The following is a 20,951-nucleotide window of genomic DNA, read 5'->3' as shown; positions in this document are numbered from 1 at the left end:
GAATTAAACTAAGAGCTCTAAGAATTGGTTTCTAGATGATAAGTTTTAAGTTAGCATCAGAAAACTGGGTTCTGTTTTTGACTCTCCCATTGACTCTTGGCAAGTTACTTAACCTCTCCATGTCTGTTTCGTCATTTGTAAAATGGGGATAATGAAAGCTCTTCAGAATACTTGATGCAAGGATCTATGTCTGTAGTATTTATTCTTTCTGTGCAAAAAGGATTTCCAATAACATGAATGTCTTGTTAGATTTAGTAATATGATTACTATATATTTCCTCTTCGTTAATCTTTCCCATATTGTACTTTTCTGTTGCCTGTTATTCATACTGTAATTATGAACTGTGACTACGCATACTTACGGTTGTATCTTCTCAGGACCTCTCTTGAGGCATGTTTCCTGAGTGAGAATCCATACATTGTACTTGGATCTATACCAGTGGTTCTCAACCTGTTTACCCATTGTTGGCCACATATGCAGCTCTGTGTTATGTCATCTGCACCCACACAATATATATACTGCTTGTATGCCCCTGGGGATGTTACGTGGGCTAATTGGGCTGCAAGCGGCCTGCGAGTTGAGAACCACTGATCTAAACACATCCATTAGCAGTACAGTTATGTTAAAAACATAAAGCTCAGAGCACAGCTAAAACCATGGATGTCCTTTAGCACTTCACGCTGCACTGCATGGCCAGTTGTGGAGTAGACCTAACAGGGATGCAGCTGGGAGAGGAGTCCGACAAAATTCTGTAACATTTGTCTGCTTGAAGTTGGGATAAATATGAAATACTACACCTCTACCCCGATATAACACGAATTCAGATATAACATGGTAAAGCAGTGCTCCAGGGAGGGGTGGCAGGGCTGCGCACTCCGGTGGATCAAAGCAAGTTCGATATAACGCAGTTTCACCTATAACATGGTAAGATTTTTTTTGGCACCTGAGGACAGCGTTATATCGGGGTAGAGGTGTACTTGTAGCCTCTGGCTCACTTTTTCAGTGGGCTGCAGTAATCATGAATTAACAGATGAGGTAATGGACAGTATTACCAAGGATAGAGAGACTGGGCTTCTCAGAAGCTTAGACCTGGCCTATACATAAAACTTAGGTTGACCTAGCTGTGTCACTGAGGAGTATAAAAAATTAGACATCATTAGGTTGACCAGCTGTTGACCTAGCTACTTCCTCTCTTGGGGGTGGATTAAATACAGTGATGGAAAAAATACTTCTGTTGCTGTTGCGGCTGTTTACATGCTATGGTGCTACAACAACACGGATGCAGCGCCATAGGTGTGCCGCTGTAGCGGGTATAATGTAGACAAACCCCTAGTGTTAAGTAGACCTCATTCTCTTGATTCAGAAGTAAAGTCCCATATATGCAGACTTGCCTCTGCAGGTAGCTGTTTTAATGATCAGAGGATTTTGGCATAACTTGTGATAGAATATGGGTATCTGGTAAGGTAATACATATACCCCTTTGTTCTAACCTGTGAGTCATAGATGCCTTTTATAATTATGCACACATCTCAACATTTCATGACAGCACTCTTTCTCTACTTCCCCCTTCTGTTTTTATTGTAAGGGATACTACAACACTAAAGTTCTCTGTTTTAAAGTATTTGTTGGTTTTAATAGGGTTTTGCAGGCAAATCTGTTGCTGACAGTTTACTTAGAAGTGAATGATTATATTGTTAGAGTGCGGTGTTTCCACATGTTCCTTTGCAGCCAAGCAGTACCCCCATGATATGCTGAAGGGGGGAAATGCTGAACTGGATATCTGTGGCTGGCCCGCACAATAGTAAAGGAATATAGTACCGTTATTTTATATAGTGTCTACTTCCTTTAGCTTTTTTATAAAATGTGTTATTTTTAGTAAAAGTGTTTCAGAACAGTTGAAAATGTAGGCTTAAATATTTGGTGGTAATAGGAGAATCATTCTAAAATGCAACTGTATGAAAGGAAGAAATAGGAATTGATTTTACTTTTTTGTTTTTAATTAGAAGCTATGGTATAGTGCAGTGATGTATGACTTGTAAGGTGCTGAAATAGCCATTTGTAAGTCTGGTACAGGTATGGGCATATTAAGTATCTTTTTAAAGAAATGAATTAAACTTTATCAGTTTAGGATGAAATTTACTGATGGAGACCACACAACCAGACTGCACACTGCTTTTGTATACAGAGATGCTAAATACTTGAAAATGCAGTATTTCCATAGGCGGAGTTTCTTTTGTATTCACAGACTGGGGAGCCTCAAATTCCAGAGGCATTACATGAGCAGTTTTAATGAATTAGTGTCTGGTTTTGCTGCAGCAGATGTGACAAGCAGCTTTATAAGCTGCTTCCCATCGATCGCTGTTTTCCAGCTCTTTTGTCTCTTTCTTTTGCTTAGAGAAAAGCAGTGAAGAGCTTGGTTTCTACAGTAACTGCTGCCTACATTCCTGCCTGCAGGCCAGTTTCTTTCACTATTCCTTGCAGCCTGTGCAGGGCTACTGTATTAGGTTTCTTTAGGGTTGTTTCTTTCCCCACCCCCTTGGTGGCTTTAACATTTTTCAGAATCAGACGATCTTGTGGTGGGAATTTGTAGTTTCAGTATATGTATTTCTAATTCAGCAAAGCACACTTCCAAGAATGTAGACTAGCTTCAGTATTACTTGCAACTGATGAATGCCAGTTTTTGTATGGCTGATACTTGAAGGGCATTAAATGTCTGACTGCAATAGAAGAATTATGGTGCTGGCTGAAAATTTGGGATGCCACTATATATTGTTTGTGGTTTAATTACCCCTTGAAAGGGAAAGAGATGTTAAATACCTATGTTCATGTTTGAAATTTATTCATTCCCAAGTATGCATTAGCTGATAAAGGTAAACGTGTTTGTGAATATTTATTTTTTTCCTCTTCCTCAGCCACCCTCAATATCTTTGTGTCATAGTGACATCCTGTTTCTCTGGCAGAGGAGAGAGCTAGTTCCAGATCCTTCTGGAAGTAGTCAGTAGCCATTTCAGAAGTGGTATTGAGATCTCTACAGACTTTCAAGGTGCTCACTTCCCCACTCAAGCTGCAAGATTGTACTTTGAATCTCCAGTGTGGTAGCATATGGTTTTACTGGCACATTTCTGTGCCTGCCCTTGAGATTCTGCAAAATTATGTTGACCGATTGGGAAAATATGCAACTGGAGTATAATCTTGACATAGTGGGACACCCCTTTTGTGCTGAATCCTAATTTACATGCAAGTTTTTGCATCACAAATCTGACACTGTGGTAGTTTTTTTTCATAGTTAGAGCATGTGAACAATAACAGCATATGCTAAAATACTTAAATGTTTAAGTGGAAAAATGTTCCTCATGCAAAAAAGAGCTACCTGTAAATTTAATAGTCCTGACGTCTTGCCCCCCAAACTATCTTGAAGCTGATTGTTGCAGAGGCATTGATGCTCTGATATTGGTGGGAGAATATACTTTGCAACTTTCAGCCCTTCGCCAATTAAGAAGTAGAGATGATGGAAACTTGTAAGGAAGTTTCACTAAGGCAGTAGTTTACAAACTGTGGGTCGCGACCCAGTACTGGGTCGCGGAATGTAAGGCACTGGGTTGCAGCGGTTCTGGTCAGCACCGCCGACCGGGCCATTAAAAGTCCTGTTGGTGGTGCTGCCCGGCTAAGGCAGGCTAGTTCCTACCTGTTCTGACACCGTGCTGCGCCCCAGAAGCAGCCATCAGCAGGTTCGGTTCCTAGGCGCAGGGGCGGGGAGGACCAGGCTCCACGCACTGCCCGAGCACTGGCTCCGCACTCCCGTTGGCTGGAAACTGGCCAATGGGATCTGGGGGGGCAGTGCCTGTGGGTGAGAGCTGCATGGACCTCCACCTAGGAGTCGGACCTGCTGCTGGCCGCTTCCAGGGTGCAGCGCGGTCCGCAGCACCAGGAAGCCTGCCTCTCCACCCTGGTTGCGCCACTGACTGGGAGCTGAACCTGCTGCTGGCTGCTTCTGGGGCACAGCGCGGTCTGCAGTGCCAGGACAGGTGGGAAGCCTGCCTCTGCACTGTGGCTGCACCGCTGACCGGGAGCTGCCGGAGGTAAGCCCGCACCCCAGCCCCACGCCCCAATCCCTTGCCCCAGCCCTGAATCCCCCTCAAACCCAGAGCCCCTTCCTGCATCCCAAACCCCTCATCCCTGGCCTCACCCCAGAGCCCGCACCCCCAGCCCAGAGCTCTGACCCCCTCCCGTACCCCTACCCCCAGCCCTGAGCCCCCCTCAAACCTGGAGCCCCGCCTGCACCCCAGAGCCCTGACCCCCTCCTGTACCCTAACCCCCTTCCCCAGCCCTGAGCCCCTCCTGCACCCCAAACCCCTCATCCCCAGCCCAACCCCAGAGCCTTGATCCCCCTCCTGCACCCCAGCCCAGAGCCCCCCTCCCACATACTGAACCCCTCATTCCTGGCCCCACCCACACCCCAACCCTCTGCACCAGTCCTGAGCCCCTCCCACACCCCATACCGCACATCCCCAGCTCCATTGGGTCGCAGGCGTCAACAGTTTTCTTCAGCTGGGTCACCAGAAAAAAAGTTTTGAAAACCAGTGCACTAAGGCATATTAGCATGTGGAGGTAGTTGACAGAAGAATCCATGAGGACATGCTTTCTCCCCATTTCCCCTAACAGCTAGTTGCCCCTACTTAACGTGCAGCTGCTCTTGATGATTTCATTTAGAAAAATGAGTCATAATCAGTAAATGGCCAAACTTAATTGAAGTGGAAACTGGTGGCAAATTACCCAAATCAGGGTTTTTTTAAAACAAAACACACATACTAAAAACCCCACCCCCATACCCTGATCCAAAATTTGTCTTCCTGTTTATAGGAAGCAACACTGCTCTCCTGCTTGAGTAGTTTTTTACATTGCCAACAAAGGGTGTGGCCTAGAGCAAATAGAAGAGGCATGAAAACTTCCTTTTTAAGAAGCTGTCAGTGTTTGAAATCTTCATGTTTCAGTACTCTTGCGTTTGACTTGTAATATTTAGTAAACAAATTTTGTGAAATCTTATGAAAAAATTCTCACTCTCTCTTCACACCATACGTGAATTTTTACAACTTAGTCACAAAATCCCTAAAGCTGGAATTTCTAGTGGGGAAACATGGGTAAAAATGGTACTGATTAAAAAGCAGCTTAAAAAAATACACCAAAACCTCCTCATTTAGGGCGAAGATTCAATGTCATTCCCTTTTTTATTCCAAGAAAAGAGTACTCTTTCCCCCTGTAAGTCTCCATTATAGCATTTCTTACACTGTTAGGCTTGGTCTACACTAAACCCCAAAATCGAACTAAGGTACGCAACTTCAGCTACGTGAATAACGTAGCTGAAGTCGACGTACCTTAGTTCGAACTTACCGCGGTCCAGACCCGGCAGGCAGGCTCCCCCGTCGACGCCGCGTACTCCTCGCGGCGAGCAGGATTACCGGAGTCGACGGGGAGCACTTCTGAGTTCGATTTATCGCGTCCAGACAAGACGCGATAAATCGAACCCAGAAGTTCGATTGCCTGCCGCCGAACCAGCGCGTAAGTATAGACAAGCCCTTAGTGATTGTCTTATTTGGATATTCTTGGAAGGAATTTTTACGAGAATCTCTGAACAATTATTTGTTTTCTTTAAATATATTTAAACCTTTTGAATAGCTTGCATTTCAGTTATTAACATAATAAAAACATTTAATGCTGAGGAATTTGAGATAAAAATCTAAAACAGTAATGGGGATTGTTTGAATTAATTTTATGGAACTGTCTAGATGGATTTACATATCTACCTATAGTTTAAATTGGGAGCTGCTTTGGAGTTAGTGTTAAAGTTTACCCTAACAGTTTTATAGAAGTCATTACATTATTAAATCAAAACTTTTAAAAACTATCTTTGCTTTTTACAAATAATTTTTAGTGTCCAGAGAAGATCACATTATTCTGAAGACTGACTGTATTTGTGACTTAGTTAATTGTTTCTGCATGTTTCATATGAATCATATTAAGCAGAAATACTTTAAGCAATGCTGAATTTGTAAACTAAGCAACAATACTAGAATGTAAAATCTTGCTAAGAATATCTTGTAAATTTAACTCTAAAACAAAGCATAGTATCTTAGTTCCTGTTTTTCATACATTTCATTTATGTTGGTTCCATTGAGGGCCGAATTAAAAAGAACAACTCTGCTCTTGAAGTCTGTTTGAGTTGATTGGTGTGTGACTTGCAAAATGTGTCAATTTGGAATTCTCTTAAACATAGTCCCAACTTGTTTACGCTGATGTTACAAAATGTTCTGGGAGTGAATCGTTCAGTTTGCATATTGCCAGGCAAAGTGCCCATGAACCTGAAGTTTCATGGTACAAAATTTAGCTGATGGTATGTTATGTTTTATACCTACTTCTGTTGGAGATGTGGGATGGCACTGGTGGTAAGGATAAGTGAAGGAACAGACTCCCTTTCTCACTGGGGGATAGACTTGTTACTCCTCAAGTTGACAAACATTTATCACTTTTAAGTATCTAAAAATGCAGTGCTTTACCCCATCTCTGGGATTTCTTAGGCCTGGTCTACACTAACTCCCCAATTCGAACTAAGGTACGCAACTTCAGCTACGTGAATAACGTAGCTGAAGTCGACGTACCTTAGTTCGAACTTATCGTGGTCCAGACGCGGCAGCCAGGCTCCCCCGTCGACTCCGCGTACTCCTTGCGCTGAGCAGGATTACCGGAGTCGACAGGGAGCACTTCTGGGTTCGATTTATCGCATCCAGACAAGACGCGATAAATCGAACCCAGAAGTTCGATTGCCTGCCGCCGAACTAGCGCGTAAGTATAGACAAGCCCTTAGTGGTTTCTATGCTTTGCTTTGGAGTTTGAAGCAAACTGAGCACAGCTCTTTGAATCCGAACAGCCCTTCTACTCTTACAGGTCTAATTTAGGTGATAACTGAACAGTATATTCACTGTACCAAACTGAAAATTTAAATGGGGGGGGGTATTTTGTTTATTATGTAATATGTTTTCTGTCAGCCTTTTCCTAGCAAACTAATAATCAATGAAGCAGCAAAAGGAGAAAAGACTCAATTGTGGCTCTTTATATATACTATTTTCATGATGAATTAAATATCTAAACAGCTTACAAATGTTTTAAAATCCTATCTTCCTAAATTTGTAATGTTAAATAAGACTGGATGGCAGCCAATTCTACACCTTGATCATAAATTTGGTAGCAAAGCTTTTCACTTAACAGTTTAAATATTGCTGTAGTAATAGGGAAGAAATAAAATGCTGTGTAACATTCCAAACTTGCTAGAACTATTTTGGATAAAACTGTTGAGTTGCTTTATGTAAAATATAAATGAACAACAGTTCAGGTCTTGAAGTGGGCAAGCATGCACTGGAACATCTTAATAGCAACTGCCCCATCTCCAGGCACACCCTCCCCCCCAGCTATGTATATCACACAACATTGTCAGCCTGTGGTGGAAGTGCTGTCTATATACAATGCGCCTTGGAAGGGTCATGCTTCCTTGTAGGCTGAACAATCTTCAGTGAAGATCATGGTGGTTTTCTGGTACAGTGAAGGGTAGACAAGGTAAAAGAAAATTGTGTAAAAGAGGAGAGGAATCAAAACTGGGGAAGAAAGTCTAAGTTATTGAGAAGCCATCCTGAAACCAAAAGAAAAGGGGATCCTTTTTATGATGTAAATGACACTCCAGGGGAAGGATGGTTTTATTTTGATCTCTCTCTTTCTCTCTTGGTCAGTTCAACAATCAGAGAAGGGGAGGAAGAGAGACTGTGGATCACATTATTGGTGATTACTTTGCCATCAAAGAAATCCTAAGTGAAAACCTACAGAGTGACCCAAGATTCTTGTTGTTTACTTTCATTTCTATTTGAAATAAAGTACAATGGGGAAGATAGAGGATCCTTGTCACTCCCATTCCTTATCCCTTTATTGTTCCTACCCATTTTCCAGATTTTTTTTTTTAGTGAAAGTTTTACAACGTCTTCTAAAAGGAATCTCCCTTGAAGATTTTGAAACCAGGATGATTCGTAGAGTTATCAGTGCTAAGTCCTTATAATATACTTCCATTTGAAAAATGGAGGTGCTGATAGAAGGAATTGACTTGTTCTGTAGGGGCAAATGGTGTTGCCAAACCATGTCTTGATCACTACAAGACAGCTTCAAACTGAATGTTCTAGGGCAGTGGTTCTCAACCTTTACATAAGAATGGCCGTACTGGGTCAGACCAAAGGTCCATCCAGCCCAGTATCCTGTCTACCAACAGTGACCAATGCCAGGTGTCCCAGAGGGAGTGAACCTAACAGATAATGATCAAGCGATCTCTCTCCTGCGATCCATCTCCACCCTCTGACAAACAGAGACTAGGGACACCATTCCTTACCCATCCTGGCTAATAGCCATTAATGGACTTAACCTCAATGAATTTTTCTAGTTCTCTTTTAAACCCTGTTATACTCCTAATCTTCACAACCTCTTCAGGCAAGGAGTTCCACAGGTTGACTGTGCGCTGTGTGAAGAAGAACTTCCTTTTATTTGTTTTAAACCTGCCCATTAATTTCATTTGGTGGCCCCTAGTTCTTATATTATGGGAACAAGTAAATAACTTTTCCTTTTTCACTTTCTCCACACCACTCATGATTTTATATACCTCTATTATATCCCCCCTTAGTCTCCTCTTTTCCAAGCTGAAAAGTCCTAGCCTCTTTAATCTCTCCTCATATGCTACCCGTTCCAAACCCCTAATCATTTTAGTTGCCCTTCTCTGAACCTTTTCTAATGCCAGTATATCTTTTTTGAGATGAGACCACATCTGTATGCAATATTCAAGATGTGGGCGTACTATGGATTTATATAAGGGCAATAAGATATTCTCCATCTTACTCTGTCCCTTTTTTAATGATTCCTAACATCCTATTTGCTTTTTTGACTGCTGTTGCACACTGCGTGGATGTCTTCAGAGAACTATCCACAATGATTCCCAAGATCTCTTTCCTGATTAGATGTAGCTAAATTAGCCCCCATCATATTGTATGTATAGTTGGGGTTATTTTTTCCAATGTGCATTACTTTACATTTATCCACATTAAATTTCATTTGCCATTTTGTTGCCCAATCACTTAGTTTTGTAAGATCTTTTTGAAGTTCTTCACAGTCTGCTCTGGTCTTAACTATCTTGAGCAGTTTAGTATCATCTGCAAACTTTGCCACTTCACTGTTTACCCCTTCCTTCAGATCATTTATGAATAAGTTGAATAGGATTGGTCCTAGGACTGACCCTTAGGGAACACCACTAGTTACCCCTCTCCATTCTGAAAATTTACCATTTATTCCTACCCTTTGTTCCCTGTCTTTTAACCAGTTCTCAATCCATGAAAGGATCTTCCCTCTTATCCAATGACTTTCCAGACTACTGTACCCCTTTCAGGAGTCTGATTTGTCTTGTGTACCCCAAGTTTCACCTCACTTAAAAATGACTTGCTTACAAAATCGGACATAAAAATACAAAAGTGTCATGGGAAACTATTACTGACAAATTGCTTACTTTCTCATTTTGTCTGTATGAAATGGTAGTTTATAATGACTTCACTAGTGCTTTATGTGTAGCCTGTTGTAAAACTAGGCAAATATCTAGATGAGTTAAGGTACCCCCTGGAAGACTTCTTCATACCCCCAGGGGTACGCTTACCCCTGGTTGAGAACCACTGTTCTAGGGGATATTGAAGCACTGGGTCTGACAATAGGACTTGAAATACTGGTGCCTCAAAAGGACACATCAGTGAGAGCTAGGCGTTCTAGCCTGTTTCATGCTTGGGTGCTGAGACAGGACTGGGAATCCAGTCAGGTGATAAATTCAGAGAAGAGGACTTACAGTGAATAATTCTGCCCCCCTCTCCCTCCAGTATGGACAGAGCTGGTAAAGCCAAGAGGGAATGCTTTAAATGTGGATGTGACAATTACAACCATACTGTCCACATTTGCTCCTCTAATGAGACCATTATCTAGCAGCTTATGAAATTATTTTTATTTATTTAACATTTACTTTGCAGTAATGCCTGCCCAGTCCCATTTTGCTAGGTGCTATACAAACAGATAGTAAATGACAGTCCTTGCTCCAAAGGAGTGATTGGAAACAGTCAATCTGTGGATTCACTTTTTTTCTCTACCCCTCTGGCCTCCCCAGTTTCCCTCAGTGCATTCTGGATTTATTTGTTTAGAATAAAAAAATTGTGTGCTGCATCTTACTCCCACCCTCTAGTCTGTCTTCGGTATGTTTTCTGCTTAGATGATAAGGGCTTTAGGGCAGGGACCTGTCCTCCATTTGGAGCTGTGTAAATAATAAATACAACACAAGTACAGTTGTCCTGATTCATTCTTCTTTTTTTAAATGACCTAAAAGTGGATGCTATCAGTTACAAATTTTGGAGCAGGTAAAACCATGTTGTTATGTCGCTTTTGGAAATATTTATTTTCACCACTTAGAAATATGACACAAACTTTTCACCTTGTTACGGGTGGTTTGAAAATATCTGAAAATATTTTAAGTGTTTTTGATCAATCCCAAATGTACCCATTTGATTTCTCATTGTGAACTGCAATACCTTCCCATGTGTGAGAGAGCAGGAAGGTTTCAGTGGTACAGTAAGATGAAATGCAAATATTTAGGTGTTCACATGTTTAACTAGATTAGAAATTTAGCTGGAAGCGTATTATATCCTCCTTATAACACCATCCTTTCAGAGCCCAGCATTTGAAATGTTGAAAAGTGTGTTGGTAATGGTCCCACAGTATAAATATAGTACCTAGCTTGTAACAAGTGATGTTAAGCTTGGCACAGAGTTTAATATCCAGTACAGAGCTTTGATTACCCAAAGCTCCTATCTTCTCACACTTGACCAACACTTGAGAGCCGTAATGGTCTCAAACATAGTTTTTGGAGTCAGGGCCTTGGACTTGGCAGGGGAGAAGCTATTCCATATCTTTGTGTATGATGGCCAGGGGGCAAGAAGTGATCAGAAGATAGAATGGCAACACAAGACGGGAGAATTTTTAGTGGAGTGTAGATAGATATGTAGGAAGAGGAGGTTTGTGCTGAAGTTGACCTGGAATTCACATTTTGTGGCTTTGGATTTGCCTGTACTTCAGTTTAGGTTATGAAGCCTCTCTCCCACCCCCCAGTAAAAGTCCAGCAGCATTTTGAAGCATTGCCTGCTTACTAGTAGATGGTATCCTTTACTATGCAATAACCAGTCTGACCACTGAATCAGCACTTGAAGTTATGTACAACTGCTTCTGTATTGCTCTTCAGTTGAAATGAGTCTTCTCTACAAGGTATTCAGTCATTGAGACTGAGGAGTAAATACACTTGAATCTGGAAAATAGTTACATAAAATATGTAGAAAAGTCTATCCCACAAAAGTCTAAATATTTAGGTCTCAAACATACAATATTGCTACTCAATTTCTGTTGTTAATGTTTACTTAAAGTAAACATTCTGGCTTGTTCTTCTGTGCTGACAAAATGGATGCCTTTGCTTGCTTTCTACTTGTGTGCTCTTGAAGAGTGATGATGTCATTGTTGAGAGAAATGTTGGTTGGGATAACATTGGCTTTGACCAGCAAAACAAACTTTATTCCTTCTATCAGATATTTAAGGAAAAGACAAATGATGGAAGAAAGATTTTTATTTTCTATAGAAAGAGCAAGGAATTCCAACTTTATGGTGTAGCAGTAATGTCTTCATTACTGTTTACTCAAGTTTTTCTACATTTCTCAGCTACAGTCCTTCATTGTGGCTGTTAGTTTAAAAACAATTAAGTAGGATTGCATAGTGAAGGAGGGAGAGTCTAGTCCATTTCACTTTCCTGCTGCAACCCATGTGCAGTGTTTTGGCATAGATTCTGTTCCCAATTTAGTACATCAAGCATGCTTCGGAATCAAGTTGTCTATTAAACTCAGACATGGTCCTTACGAAATGAGATTGAAAGGAAGGTCACAGTCTCATTTCCCCCCCTCTTACTCTTTAAGCATGTAACACAGGAAAACATGATCCATGGCCACTAGCAGTGAATGTCCATGTTTGCATTAGATGCATCTATCATTAAATGTTGTGTCAAAGTTATAGTGACACTTGGAACAAATGCTGCTTGCACCTGTTCCAAAGCAGCTTTGTTTCCTTTCTTAATAAAACTACAGTAGAACCTCAGTTATGAACTGACCGATCAACCACACACCTCATTTGGAACTGGAAGTACACAATCAGGCAGCAGCAGAGATTTAAAAAAATGCAAACATAGTATAGTATTATGTTAAAAGTAAACTACTAAAAAAATAAAGGGAAAGCAGCATTTTTCTTCTGCCTAGTAAAGTTTCAAAGCTATATTAAGTCAGTGTTCAGTTGTAAACTTTTTAAAGAACAACCATAACATTTTGTTCAGAGTTATGAACATTTCAGAGTTACAAACAACCTCCATTTCTGAGGTGTTCATAACTCTGAGGTTCTACTGTAGATCTTTGTAAAAGGATCACTTCACAATATGGTTTCTAAAGTTTGTTTGTAGATTGTCATTGGCAAAGCCTCTCAGTGAGGGGCATGTAAATATGGCCATACATTGGGTCCTTTGCATATCTAACATGAGTTCAGTCCTGTGCATATCTGACAGATTTCCAGGGAGGAGAGGGCAGCACTACATCTAACATTTATTAGATTATTGCTGATCATGAGCAAAAGGTAAAATTACCTGAAATGTTTTTTGTTGGTGCCATGGTTAGTAACAGAATTAAATTGAGGTATGCTCAATCTGTTTGTGTACAGTTAAACTATAAATAGCCTATTCTCCTGTTTAATTGGGTTAATTTCTATATGCTGTAGTGCTTGCCTAATGAAGGAGGGGGGAAGGAAATGTTTTAAAAGTTCATTAGAGATGGGTTTTTAATGAATATATACAAAAAATTAACATTTTTGCATATTTATATAACTGGATTTTATCAAATTTAAAACAGTTAACAGTTAAAGCAAACATACAGACATATGGTTTAACTTTTTGTTTATAAGTGACTATTTTTTGTGTTAAATCTGTTTTAAACAGTCTATTTTTCTGAATCTAAATTAAAGCTACATTTGCCATGACTGTTCATTTCTGTAGTACCTATTGCTTTTACAGTTAAGCACCATTAGCTTTGCTGTATGCATAGTAAATAAAGTACTTTAGGAGAAAAAGAACAAAAATTGCTTTTAACTAATATACCTCTACCCCTATGTAACGCTGTCCTCGGGAGCCAAAAAATCTTACCGCATTATAGGTGAAACCGCATTATATCGAACTTGCTTTGATCCACCGGAGTGCGCAGCCCCCTCCCGCTCCCTTCACCCAGAGCGCTGTTTTACCGCATTATGTCCGAATTCACGTTATATCGGGTCGCATTATATCGGGGTAGAGGTGTACTAGTGAAATTACATAAACCCTAATCCTACAAACGCTTATGCACCTGCTTAACTTTACTTCTCTGAGTAGTTTCACAATAGGACTACTCAGAGTAAAATTAAGTAACTTCATAAGTGTTTGCAGGATCAGGGCCATAGTGAACAAAATGCTACGGATGAATGGATGTTGGAGGACTTGTTAGCTCTCTTAAGTAGTTAATGACAGTTCAGTATACTTGAACTGAGGTTTGAGATTTTTCTGTGGCAATACTGATTGTCAGGGATACTATAAAAAACAATTCGCAAGTTAATGCACAAAACCCATTCCTTCTGATGTCATTGTTCAGATGTTTTCAAAATAATACCCCATTTGGAGTATATTTCCAGTTCATCTCAAGATGGACTACAGGAAATCTAGAGAGAGCTACAGCGTTAAAATAATTTATATTCTTAATACAATTCTATTTGTATTCTGAAGTCTAAAATTGACTTTCTAGTGTTTACTATATCTCTATGCCTGTGTGTAAAATGAAGATAATTGCAAATCATTACCCAAGATACACGTTTATTACTTTAATCAGGGTTAAGTATTGCTTGTGAGTTGCTCAAAAAAGTCTCAGAGTAGCAGCCGTGTTAGTCTGTATCCGCAAAAAGAAGAACAGGAGTACTATATATGCATATATGCATCCGAAGAAGTGGGCTGTAGTCCACGAAAGCTTATGCTCTAATAAATTTGTTAGTCTCTAAGGTGCCACAAGTACTCCTGTTCTTCTTTTTTCAAAAAAGTCTGTTGTGTATTACCTGTAAACAAGTTGCATATATATTTGTTTTTATTTTTCAGATGTACTTTCAGGTTTCCCAGCACAAACATCAAGATAACATTCACAGCTCTGTCCAATGAAAAGAGAGAAAAACAGGAGTCCCCAGAGTCTCCAGTGAAACCTGTGCAACCCCAGATCTCTCCCTTAACAATAAACATTCCAGACAACATGGCGCACCTGATCAGCCCTCTCCCGTCTCCCACAGGAACTATCAGGTATTTAAAACTTGCAAAATTGCATGTAGGGTAATATATGGTTACAGAATCAGTACAGAGATGTAGTTCATTTGATGTTGCTTTCCTTATGTAATAATGCTTACATTGGAGTTCAGAGCAGCCTCAGATGAGCCTTGGAGTAAAATTATAGCATTGTTTTTTTTCCAGTGGCTACCTATTCACATAAATATCCAAATCTGTTACTGTCATTAAAGTCTGACTTTAAATTGACAAAAGCAATAAAATTGTGTTAGGGCTGTACTCTGAATGCATCCTTTTGTTCCTAGTATTCTAGGATGGTTAGAGCAGTGAATGAGCCCACATTTCCCAGTGGCTGAAATGTTTGGACACACTAGAGTGAGTTTGAGTTAAGCATCAATCTTAACTTACAATTTTCTTGCCTTTGGTCTTCATTATACCTGTGACAACGCTTTAATGTAGTTTCTATTTTTATTTCCGTTGTTAGTGCTATTCTTAAGCCGCTGACTAAAATCCAGTACCCTCAGTAAGTTTGTCAGCAGAAAAATATGTTTTAGTAGTTTGGCAATGCTTACTTTGAAAGCTAAGGATTAAAAAAAGTCTCTTACTGACTAGTGACTACAGTCAGTAAACTAAGTTTCTTATTTATAGTATTTCAATATAGCATCAGGAGAAGTATAGTGTTGAAAAATGTTTTGGTAGGTGCGGTTAATTTGGGTCTGTCAGTTTAGCTGTGTTGATTAGAGACTCGCAGCCATCATTTGACTTGTTTGTTGGGTTGAAGTTCAACTAAACGAAAGGTTTAATTGCTCTTCTTGCAAACTATTATAAAAGCATTTTGAATAGAATTTTCAGAAGCACCAAAGTCACTTAAATATTTTTGAAAATTCCACCTTTTCCTCCCAGATTCTAGCAGATCTGCTTGATTCAAGGAATATAAAGCTAGTGTGTCTAATTCTGTTGATCTTTACATTTGGATCCTGTTATGAAGTTTAAATTCAGAGGTAAATCTGTTGATACTCAACAAGAGCAGAGATCTTGATTCCAGTTTTGTGATGGTGTTTGCAAATTGTGCATTTGGAAAAAGTTATTTGATAGTATAGCAGTCTTGGATTTTTTATTTAAACCAGGAAAAATTTATCTTCCACAAGAAATGACTGCATTCATAAATATTTCAAGAAGTATTTCACCATTGCTTTTTGCATTATCTCAGCTGTTGCAGTTATCTCCCAAGGCTACTAAACAACTATTAAACTATACCATTAAAAATCACAGCAGTTCTGAGTCTATTTGACTAGCTTGACATTTTCTTCTTTAATTCACCAAGTTGTGTGAAGGATTTGTAAACTTGCTTTGATTATACCATATGTGTTGCTGTGTAAATACATGGTACAGTGAGCTAAGTAAAGGGATACTGTCAGTTGATATGCGCAAAACTTACATAGCACAGCAGTGACTAACACTTTTTAAAAAGTGCTGATCCTCTGACTCTTAACCCTCAAAACAAGGCCTGTTCCACACAACATTAACAACATTCCATCTTCCCTGTTGGACAGTCCACTAACAGTTAACTTCAAATGTTGGAATTGTGGAGATAAGAAGTTTCTCTTCAAGAACAGTGTTTTTGTATGTTACTCTGTCTACATGCAAGAACATTGCAGGCACTGCAGTGAGAGACAGCAAGATGTTCCTGTCTGCTTGCAAAGCAAATTTTGGCAGATACAACTTTTTGTCCCGTCAGTCCAGATGGTATCCCTTAACTCTAGGTTTCCTTAAAGTTTTAAATTTTATGTATTTTGATTAATCTAAAATAGTATCTTTGATTTGTAACAAGGCTAGTGGATGGGGACCTGGCAGACTTCTCAGATTCCTGCTTTTATTTTCATATATGTGGTTTTTTTTTTTATGCTGCTGAGGGCATAATTGAATCCTGTCATTATGTAAACATTTTTGGGGCTTATTGGTTTACATGAAAATATGTAAGCAGAGAAATGATTGCTCACTGACTGTTTCTCAACTGTAAAGGGACAAAAGGGAATTCTGGAAGAATAGCTGTTTATACAGCTATGATTCCGGGTGCACTATAAAAGGTGGAAAAAAACATAAACTTTCAAAAGATATGGTAGAAATTCATTTAAAGTTTAGAGTTTAATATTTTGTACCTTCCCAACACTAATGAGCCTTAGCAAACTGCCAATTATCAAATTTTACCTTTGGCTACTGTTCTGTTGGTGTCTTTTCCACTTATGTCGTCATCTCCCCAGTCTTTGGCCTATTCGATTATTACGTTACATGAGGATTTATAGTGTTCATACAGCTCAGTGTCTGTATATAATTCTAAGTCAATTTACCTGAAGTATATATTTGGTTAAATAAGAATCACCCAGAACTCTTTCTTGTAGTTTGTAACTTTATTATATTTTCACAAACATGCTGTTTTGTCCAGACACATTATCAGTGTTTCTGACTAAGCTAAGAACAAGCACGTGGTGGAAATCTCATGTAGACCTATTTTCTGAAAACTTTCAGATCAGAGGTTCAGACGAGTATCCAGAATTTTTGGTTGTATAAGTAGATTGAACCTCCAACTAAAATGTACATATTGTCAGCAAAGCTAACATAAATATAATATAGCCTACAAAACAGTTAATCTTCTTTCTTTGAAGAGAGAGGCTGAAACCTCATTTGACAGGTTTCTTCCTGGAGTGATTTTGATTCTTACAGCAAGTTATAAATCCCATTTTCCAAGCATTTATAATGGAAATACTGACAGACCCTTAATGACAGTCTGGGAACACTAGTGAGTTTTCCTACAGCTAGAGCTATTTGATTAGACATAACGTGGTGATATACTGTATAACAAAATAGTAGGATCCTCTTTTTATATTCTACAGTGCTGCAAATTCCTGCCCATCTAGCCCGCGTGGTGCAGGCTCTTCAGGGTACAAAATGAGTCGTGTAATACCATCTGACCTACATTTAATGGCTGACAATTCACAGTCAGAAAATGACAAGGAAGCATCGGGTGGTGATAGCCCAAAGGTAAATGTTGCACAGAATAAAAATAAAGCCTTGAGCCCAATGTACCAATGTTGCAAATTTGTTATCCAAGGTATATGAACTTAGACATGATTTGGCATTTAGAAATTGAAAACAGATTGAAGTCAGAGATCTTTGTGGTTCAGTGTGCCTTGTATCTTGATTTTTTTTTTTTTTTAAATATAGATCTCCATTGAAGAGTTTCATGTCTGTACTGGCTTTTAGTTACTTGCATGCTCATCGTTTTTTAGACATTTAGATTCATGGTCCTTGGTTAAATGTTGTATTAGTTTCTTTTGATATTTACTGTCATCTTAAATCCTCCTGACTGGAAGATGTAAGTTTGGTTTTAGCTTTTCCTTTTTAAATCCTCAGGTCATCCAGAAGTGTTAAAAAATGAAGTTGATTATTGCATTTTGTAATTTTAGAAAAGAGGTATACTACTGTAAAGTTTATGGAGGCAAATATTTTAAGGGTTCTTTTATTTTTTTATAGGATGACTCAAAACCACCTTATTCCTATGCACAACTAATAGTACAAGCAATTACAATGGCACCTGATAAGCAGCTTACACTAAATGGAATTTATACGCACATAACTAAAAACTATCCATACTACAGAACAGCAGACAAGGGCTGGCAGGTAAATTTCATTTCTAGTATTTCTTTTAAAAGTCATGAATAAAAACGACTATTAGTATGATAAATGAATGATAGTAAATAATCCAAGTCAACTTGTTTTATTTATACTGGTTATATTAAGTGACCATGACAGCCCTTCAGTAGATTTTTGGTGGACTGAATGGGTCATAAATTCATATGTAATGGATTTCTAATCTTAAAATCTCTAGGTTGGCAGGAGCGTAGGTGTACTATGGCAGCATCATTCTCTAGCCTTAGTATTCCCTAGAGTTCCAATAGGGGAATTTACAGGACTTCTAGTGGAGAAAAATATAAACATAGGTAGAAATGGATTTATGTGTGTTTTTGCCATAAAAGAATTAATATTTTATTAGAATTTCTGCTTGCGTTAACATGCTTGTGTTACCTCAACAAGCCAAAATAAGATCCCAAAATCTCGGAATACAAGCTTGTTGAAAGCTATGGTCTTGACCTTACAGCTCCTTAGCTACAGGTGTACATATCTTGCTTTATCTTGCACTGTTGACTACCTCATTTTTGATTGTGCTCACACAGGTGACTAGAAAGTTCCATTTGCCCACTTAACTGCTGATGAGAATCTATCACTGCTGAGTGTGGAAGGCTAATCCATCTATTTCTGCAAAATTTTAAGCTTTTAAATAAACAAATTTCTAACCAAAACATTTACCAGGATAACCAATTGAATATAAACCAATGCACTGTTTTTTTCCCCAGTACACAGACATACAACTACAGTGCCTCTGCTGCTGCTTTTAGTTTTACCAAGGGACAGCAGAGAGCAATTAGCAGGACTGATCAGTTTCTCTGCTGCTCTTCAGAACCCAGTGCATGCCTTTGAAATCACCATGTCAGTTATGTAATGTCAATTTCACTGCTTCTGTTGCTTAGAAAAGTTGTTATCTGCAACAGAGGCAGATACCAGAGTTATTTTCAGGGAAGGTACAACCAATGCAAGCTGAGGAGGGGTAGTGGCAAAGAGTTACTTTTCACATTCACAACAAGTAGAATGCTTCCACCTTCCCAGCAGTAGGGCGGACAGGGGTTTCAGATTTGATCACCTACTAGCAAGAGGGGTATATAAAAGATGGATCACCCTGGTAGGAATCCCAGTACCCTTTTCAATCCCAGGAGCTTGAGGATACCAGGTTTATGGGCTTCTCAATAGGGACTTGGCTGGCAGAGAGCCTCACACTTCTCAGCTCTTGCTCTGGCTAGAAGGTGTCTAGTAAATTGTTCACGCTATGTATGTTTTTTCCCCCCCTCTTTCACACACATAATATAGTATTATTTTTGTGTGTGTGTGTGTGTATTTATATGGTCAGTTCTATTCTAATAATAGTAATTGGGGTTTAAAATATTTTTGCACACCTTGTATAAAATATATTTCAGGATTTTGTCTAAAGTACATCTATATTTGTGTGTATTGTACTCTTGTTTTCCATAGACTCTAGTTGGTTGATACAGATGTGCATTATGGCCTCTAGTTTTAAAATTAGGTGTTAGATCACTGAATGTTTAGATGCATAATACTTTGCAAAAACAAAATGGCAGGCACAGCACACCCCTTATGTTTCAGAGAATTAAGTAAGAATTACACTAATGCGTAACAACAATAGGAAAATATAATAAAACAGAGTGGCTGTTTTGGTCAGTAGTCATGTAAAATATTGCCATAATGGTAGGTAACTTACCTCATTTGTGAACAATACTCTTAGCCTCTGGCTTCAGGCAGTAGATGACAATTTTGGTAACTAACCTATATGCTTCAGGCTATGTTTTAGATAATTGTTTCAATACCTAATGAGGCTATAGATATATTCATGTATATCTTAGAACTTTTTTTGAAGATCCATCATGTTGGACTCATTCTGTCGTGTATTTTTCCTCCAATCTAGAAAAGTTGGATTTAATCTTCTCTTCTAGCAGATGGAGACACAAATACAACTGATAAACTTATATTCTTCACACCACCTGCTAGTTCTGTTTGTCACTGGCAGGGGAAACAGCTTTTGTTAGCATCAGATTGCATTGAAGAAACTGTACAAGAGTAACATTGCCCTAAATTCTCTAAGCCTGCTGCCAAGGTCATGAATCGCATCTGAGGCTGACCTGTGACTAGAATTGGATTAAATTTTGAGGATTTTGAAGAGTGTTGATTTGGAATGTTATGAAAATTTTCCCCAGATATTTCAGTGCTAACATTCAGTGGATCAGAACTGGACAGTTAAAGTTAGTACAAACTTGAATGGTTGTATTTGTTTCCCTCCACCTGAGTTACCAAATTCTGAAAGGTCTCAGTGTGGTGTGTGTGTGTGTGTGTGTATGTATGTATATGATGCATATAAAGTCAACGATAGATTTTTCCCCTTTCATCAGAACACCAGTACCTTCATACATGTCCATCCAAGTCCTCTATGAAGTGGCAACAGATTTTAGTCTTCATGCCACTGCATATTGGGCATATGGTAATATGCAGACCACAGCATGGTATGATGATCACCCTAGAGAACTGCATTTGGACCGACTGCCATTCAGAGTTTTCCTAGGCCCACTGAATCCTTGGCCTCTGTTGAGACTGTCAGGTGATTGGTATCTTTCCCTGTTTTGGGGAAGAATAACTGGGAACTGAAGTTGCCAAGAGAATCCTCCTCCTTTTGTGTGGCTTCTGGTAAGGAAAGGTGAACTCCCAAGTATCTAGCTGTATCTGAAATTTCTCTAATAAAACCTTTCCTTTCCTTACTATGAAATAATGATAGAGTATTATTGTACAAATTCTG

General features: G+C 39.1%; 1 protein-coding gene across 1 annotated transcript in view; it reads left to right on the top strand.

Moving 5' to 3' along the window:
* Positions 1 to 20,951, top strand: part of FOXK2 (forkhead box K2) — a 61,706-nt gene that overhangs the window by 26,599 nt on the left and 14,156 nt on the right. The window contains exons 2-4 of the mRNA XM_024101751.3: positions 14,300 to 14,494; positions 17,368 to 17,515; positions 18,008 to 18,154. Coding sequence (XP_023957519.2) covers positions 14,300 to 14,494; positions 17,368 to 17,515; positions 18,008 to 18,154 — 490 coding nt within the window. The remainder of the gene's footprint in view (positions 1 to 14,299; positions 14,495 to 17,367; positions 17,516 to 18,007; positions 18,155 to 20,951) is intronic.

This window comes from Chrysemys picta, chromosome 12 (genome assembly GCF_011386835.1).
Source record: "Chrysemys picta bellii isolate R12L10 chromosome 12, ASM1138683v2, whole genome shotgun sequence".
Classification (NCBI taxonomy): Eukaryota; Metazoa; Chordata; order Testudines; family Emydidae; genus Chrysemys; species Chrysemys picta.
The sequence above is the reverse complement of the archived record's forward strand: the minus strand, read 5'-3'. Positions and strand labels throughout refer to the sequence as shown.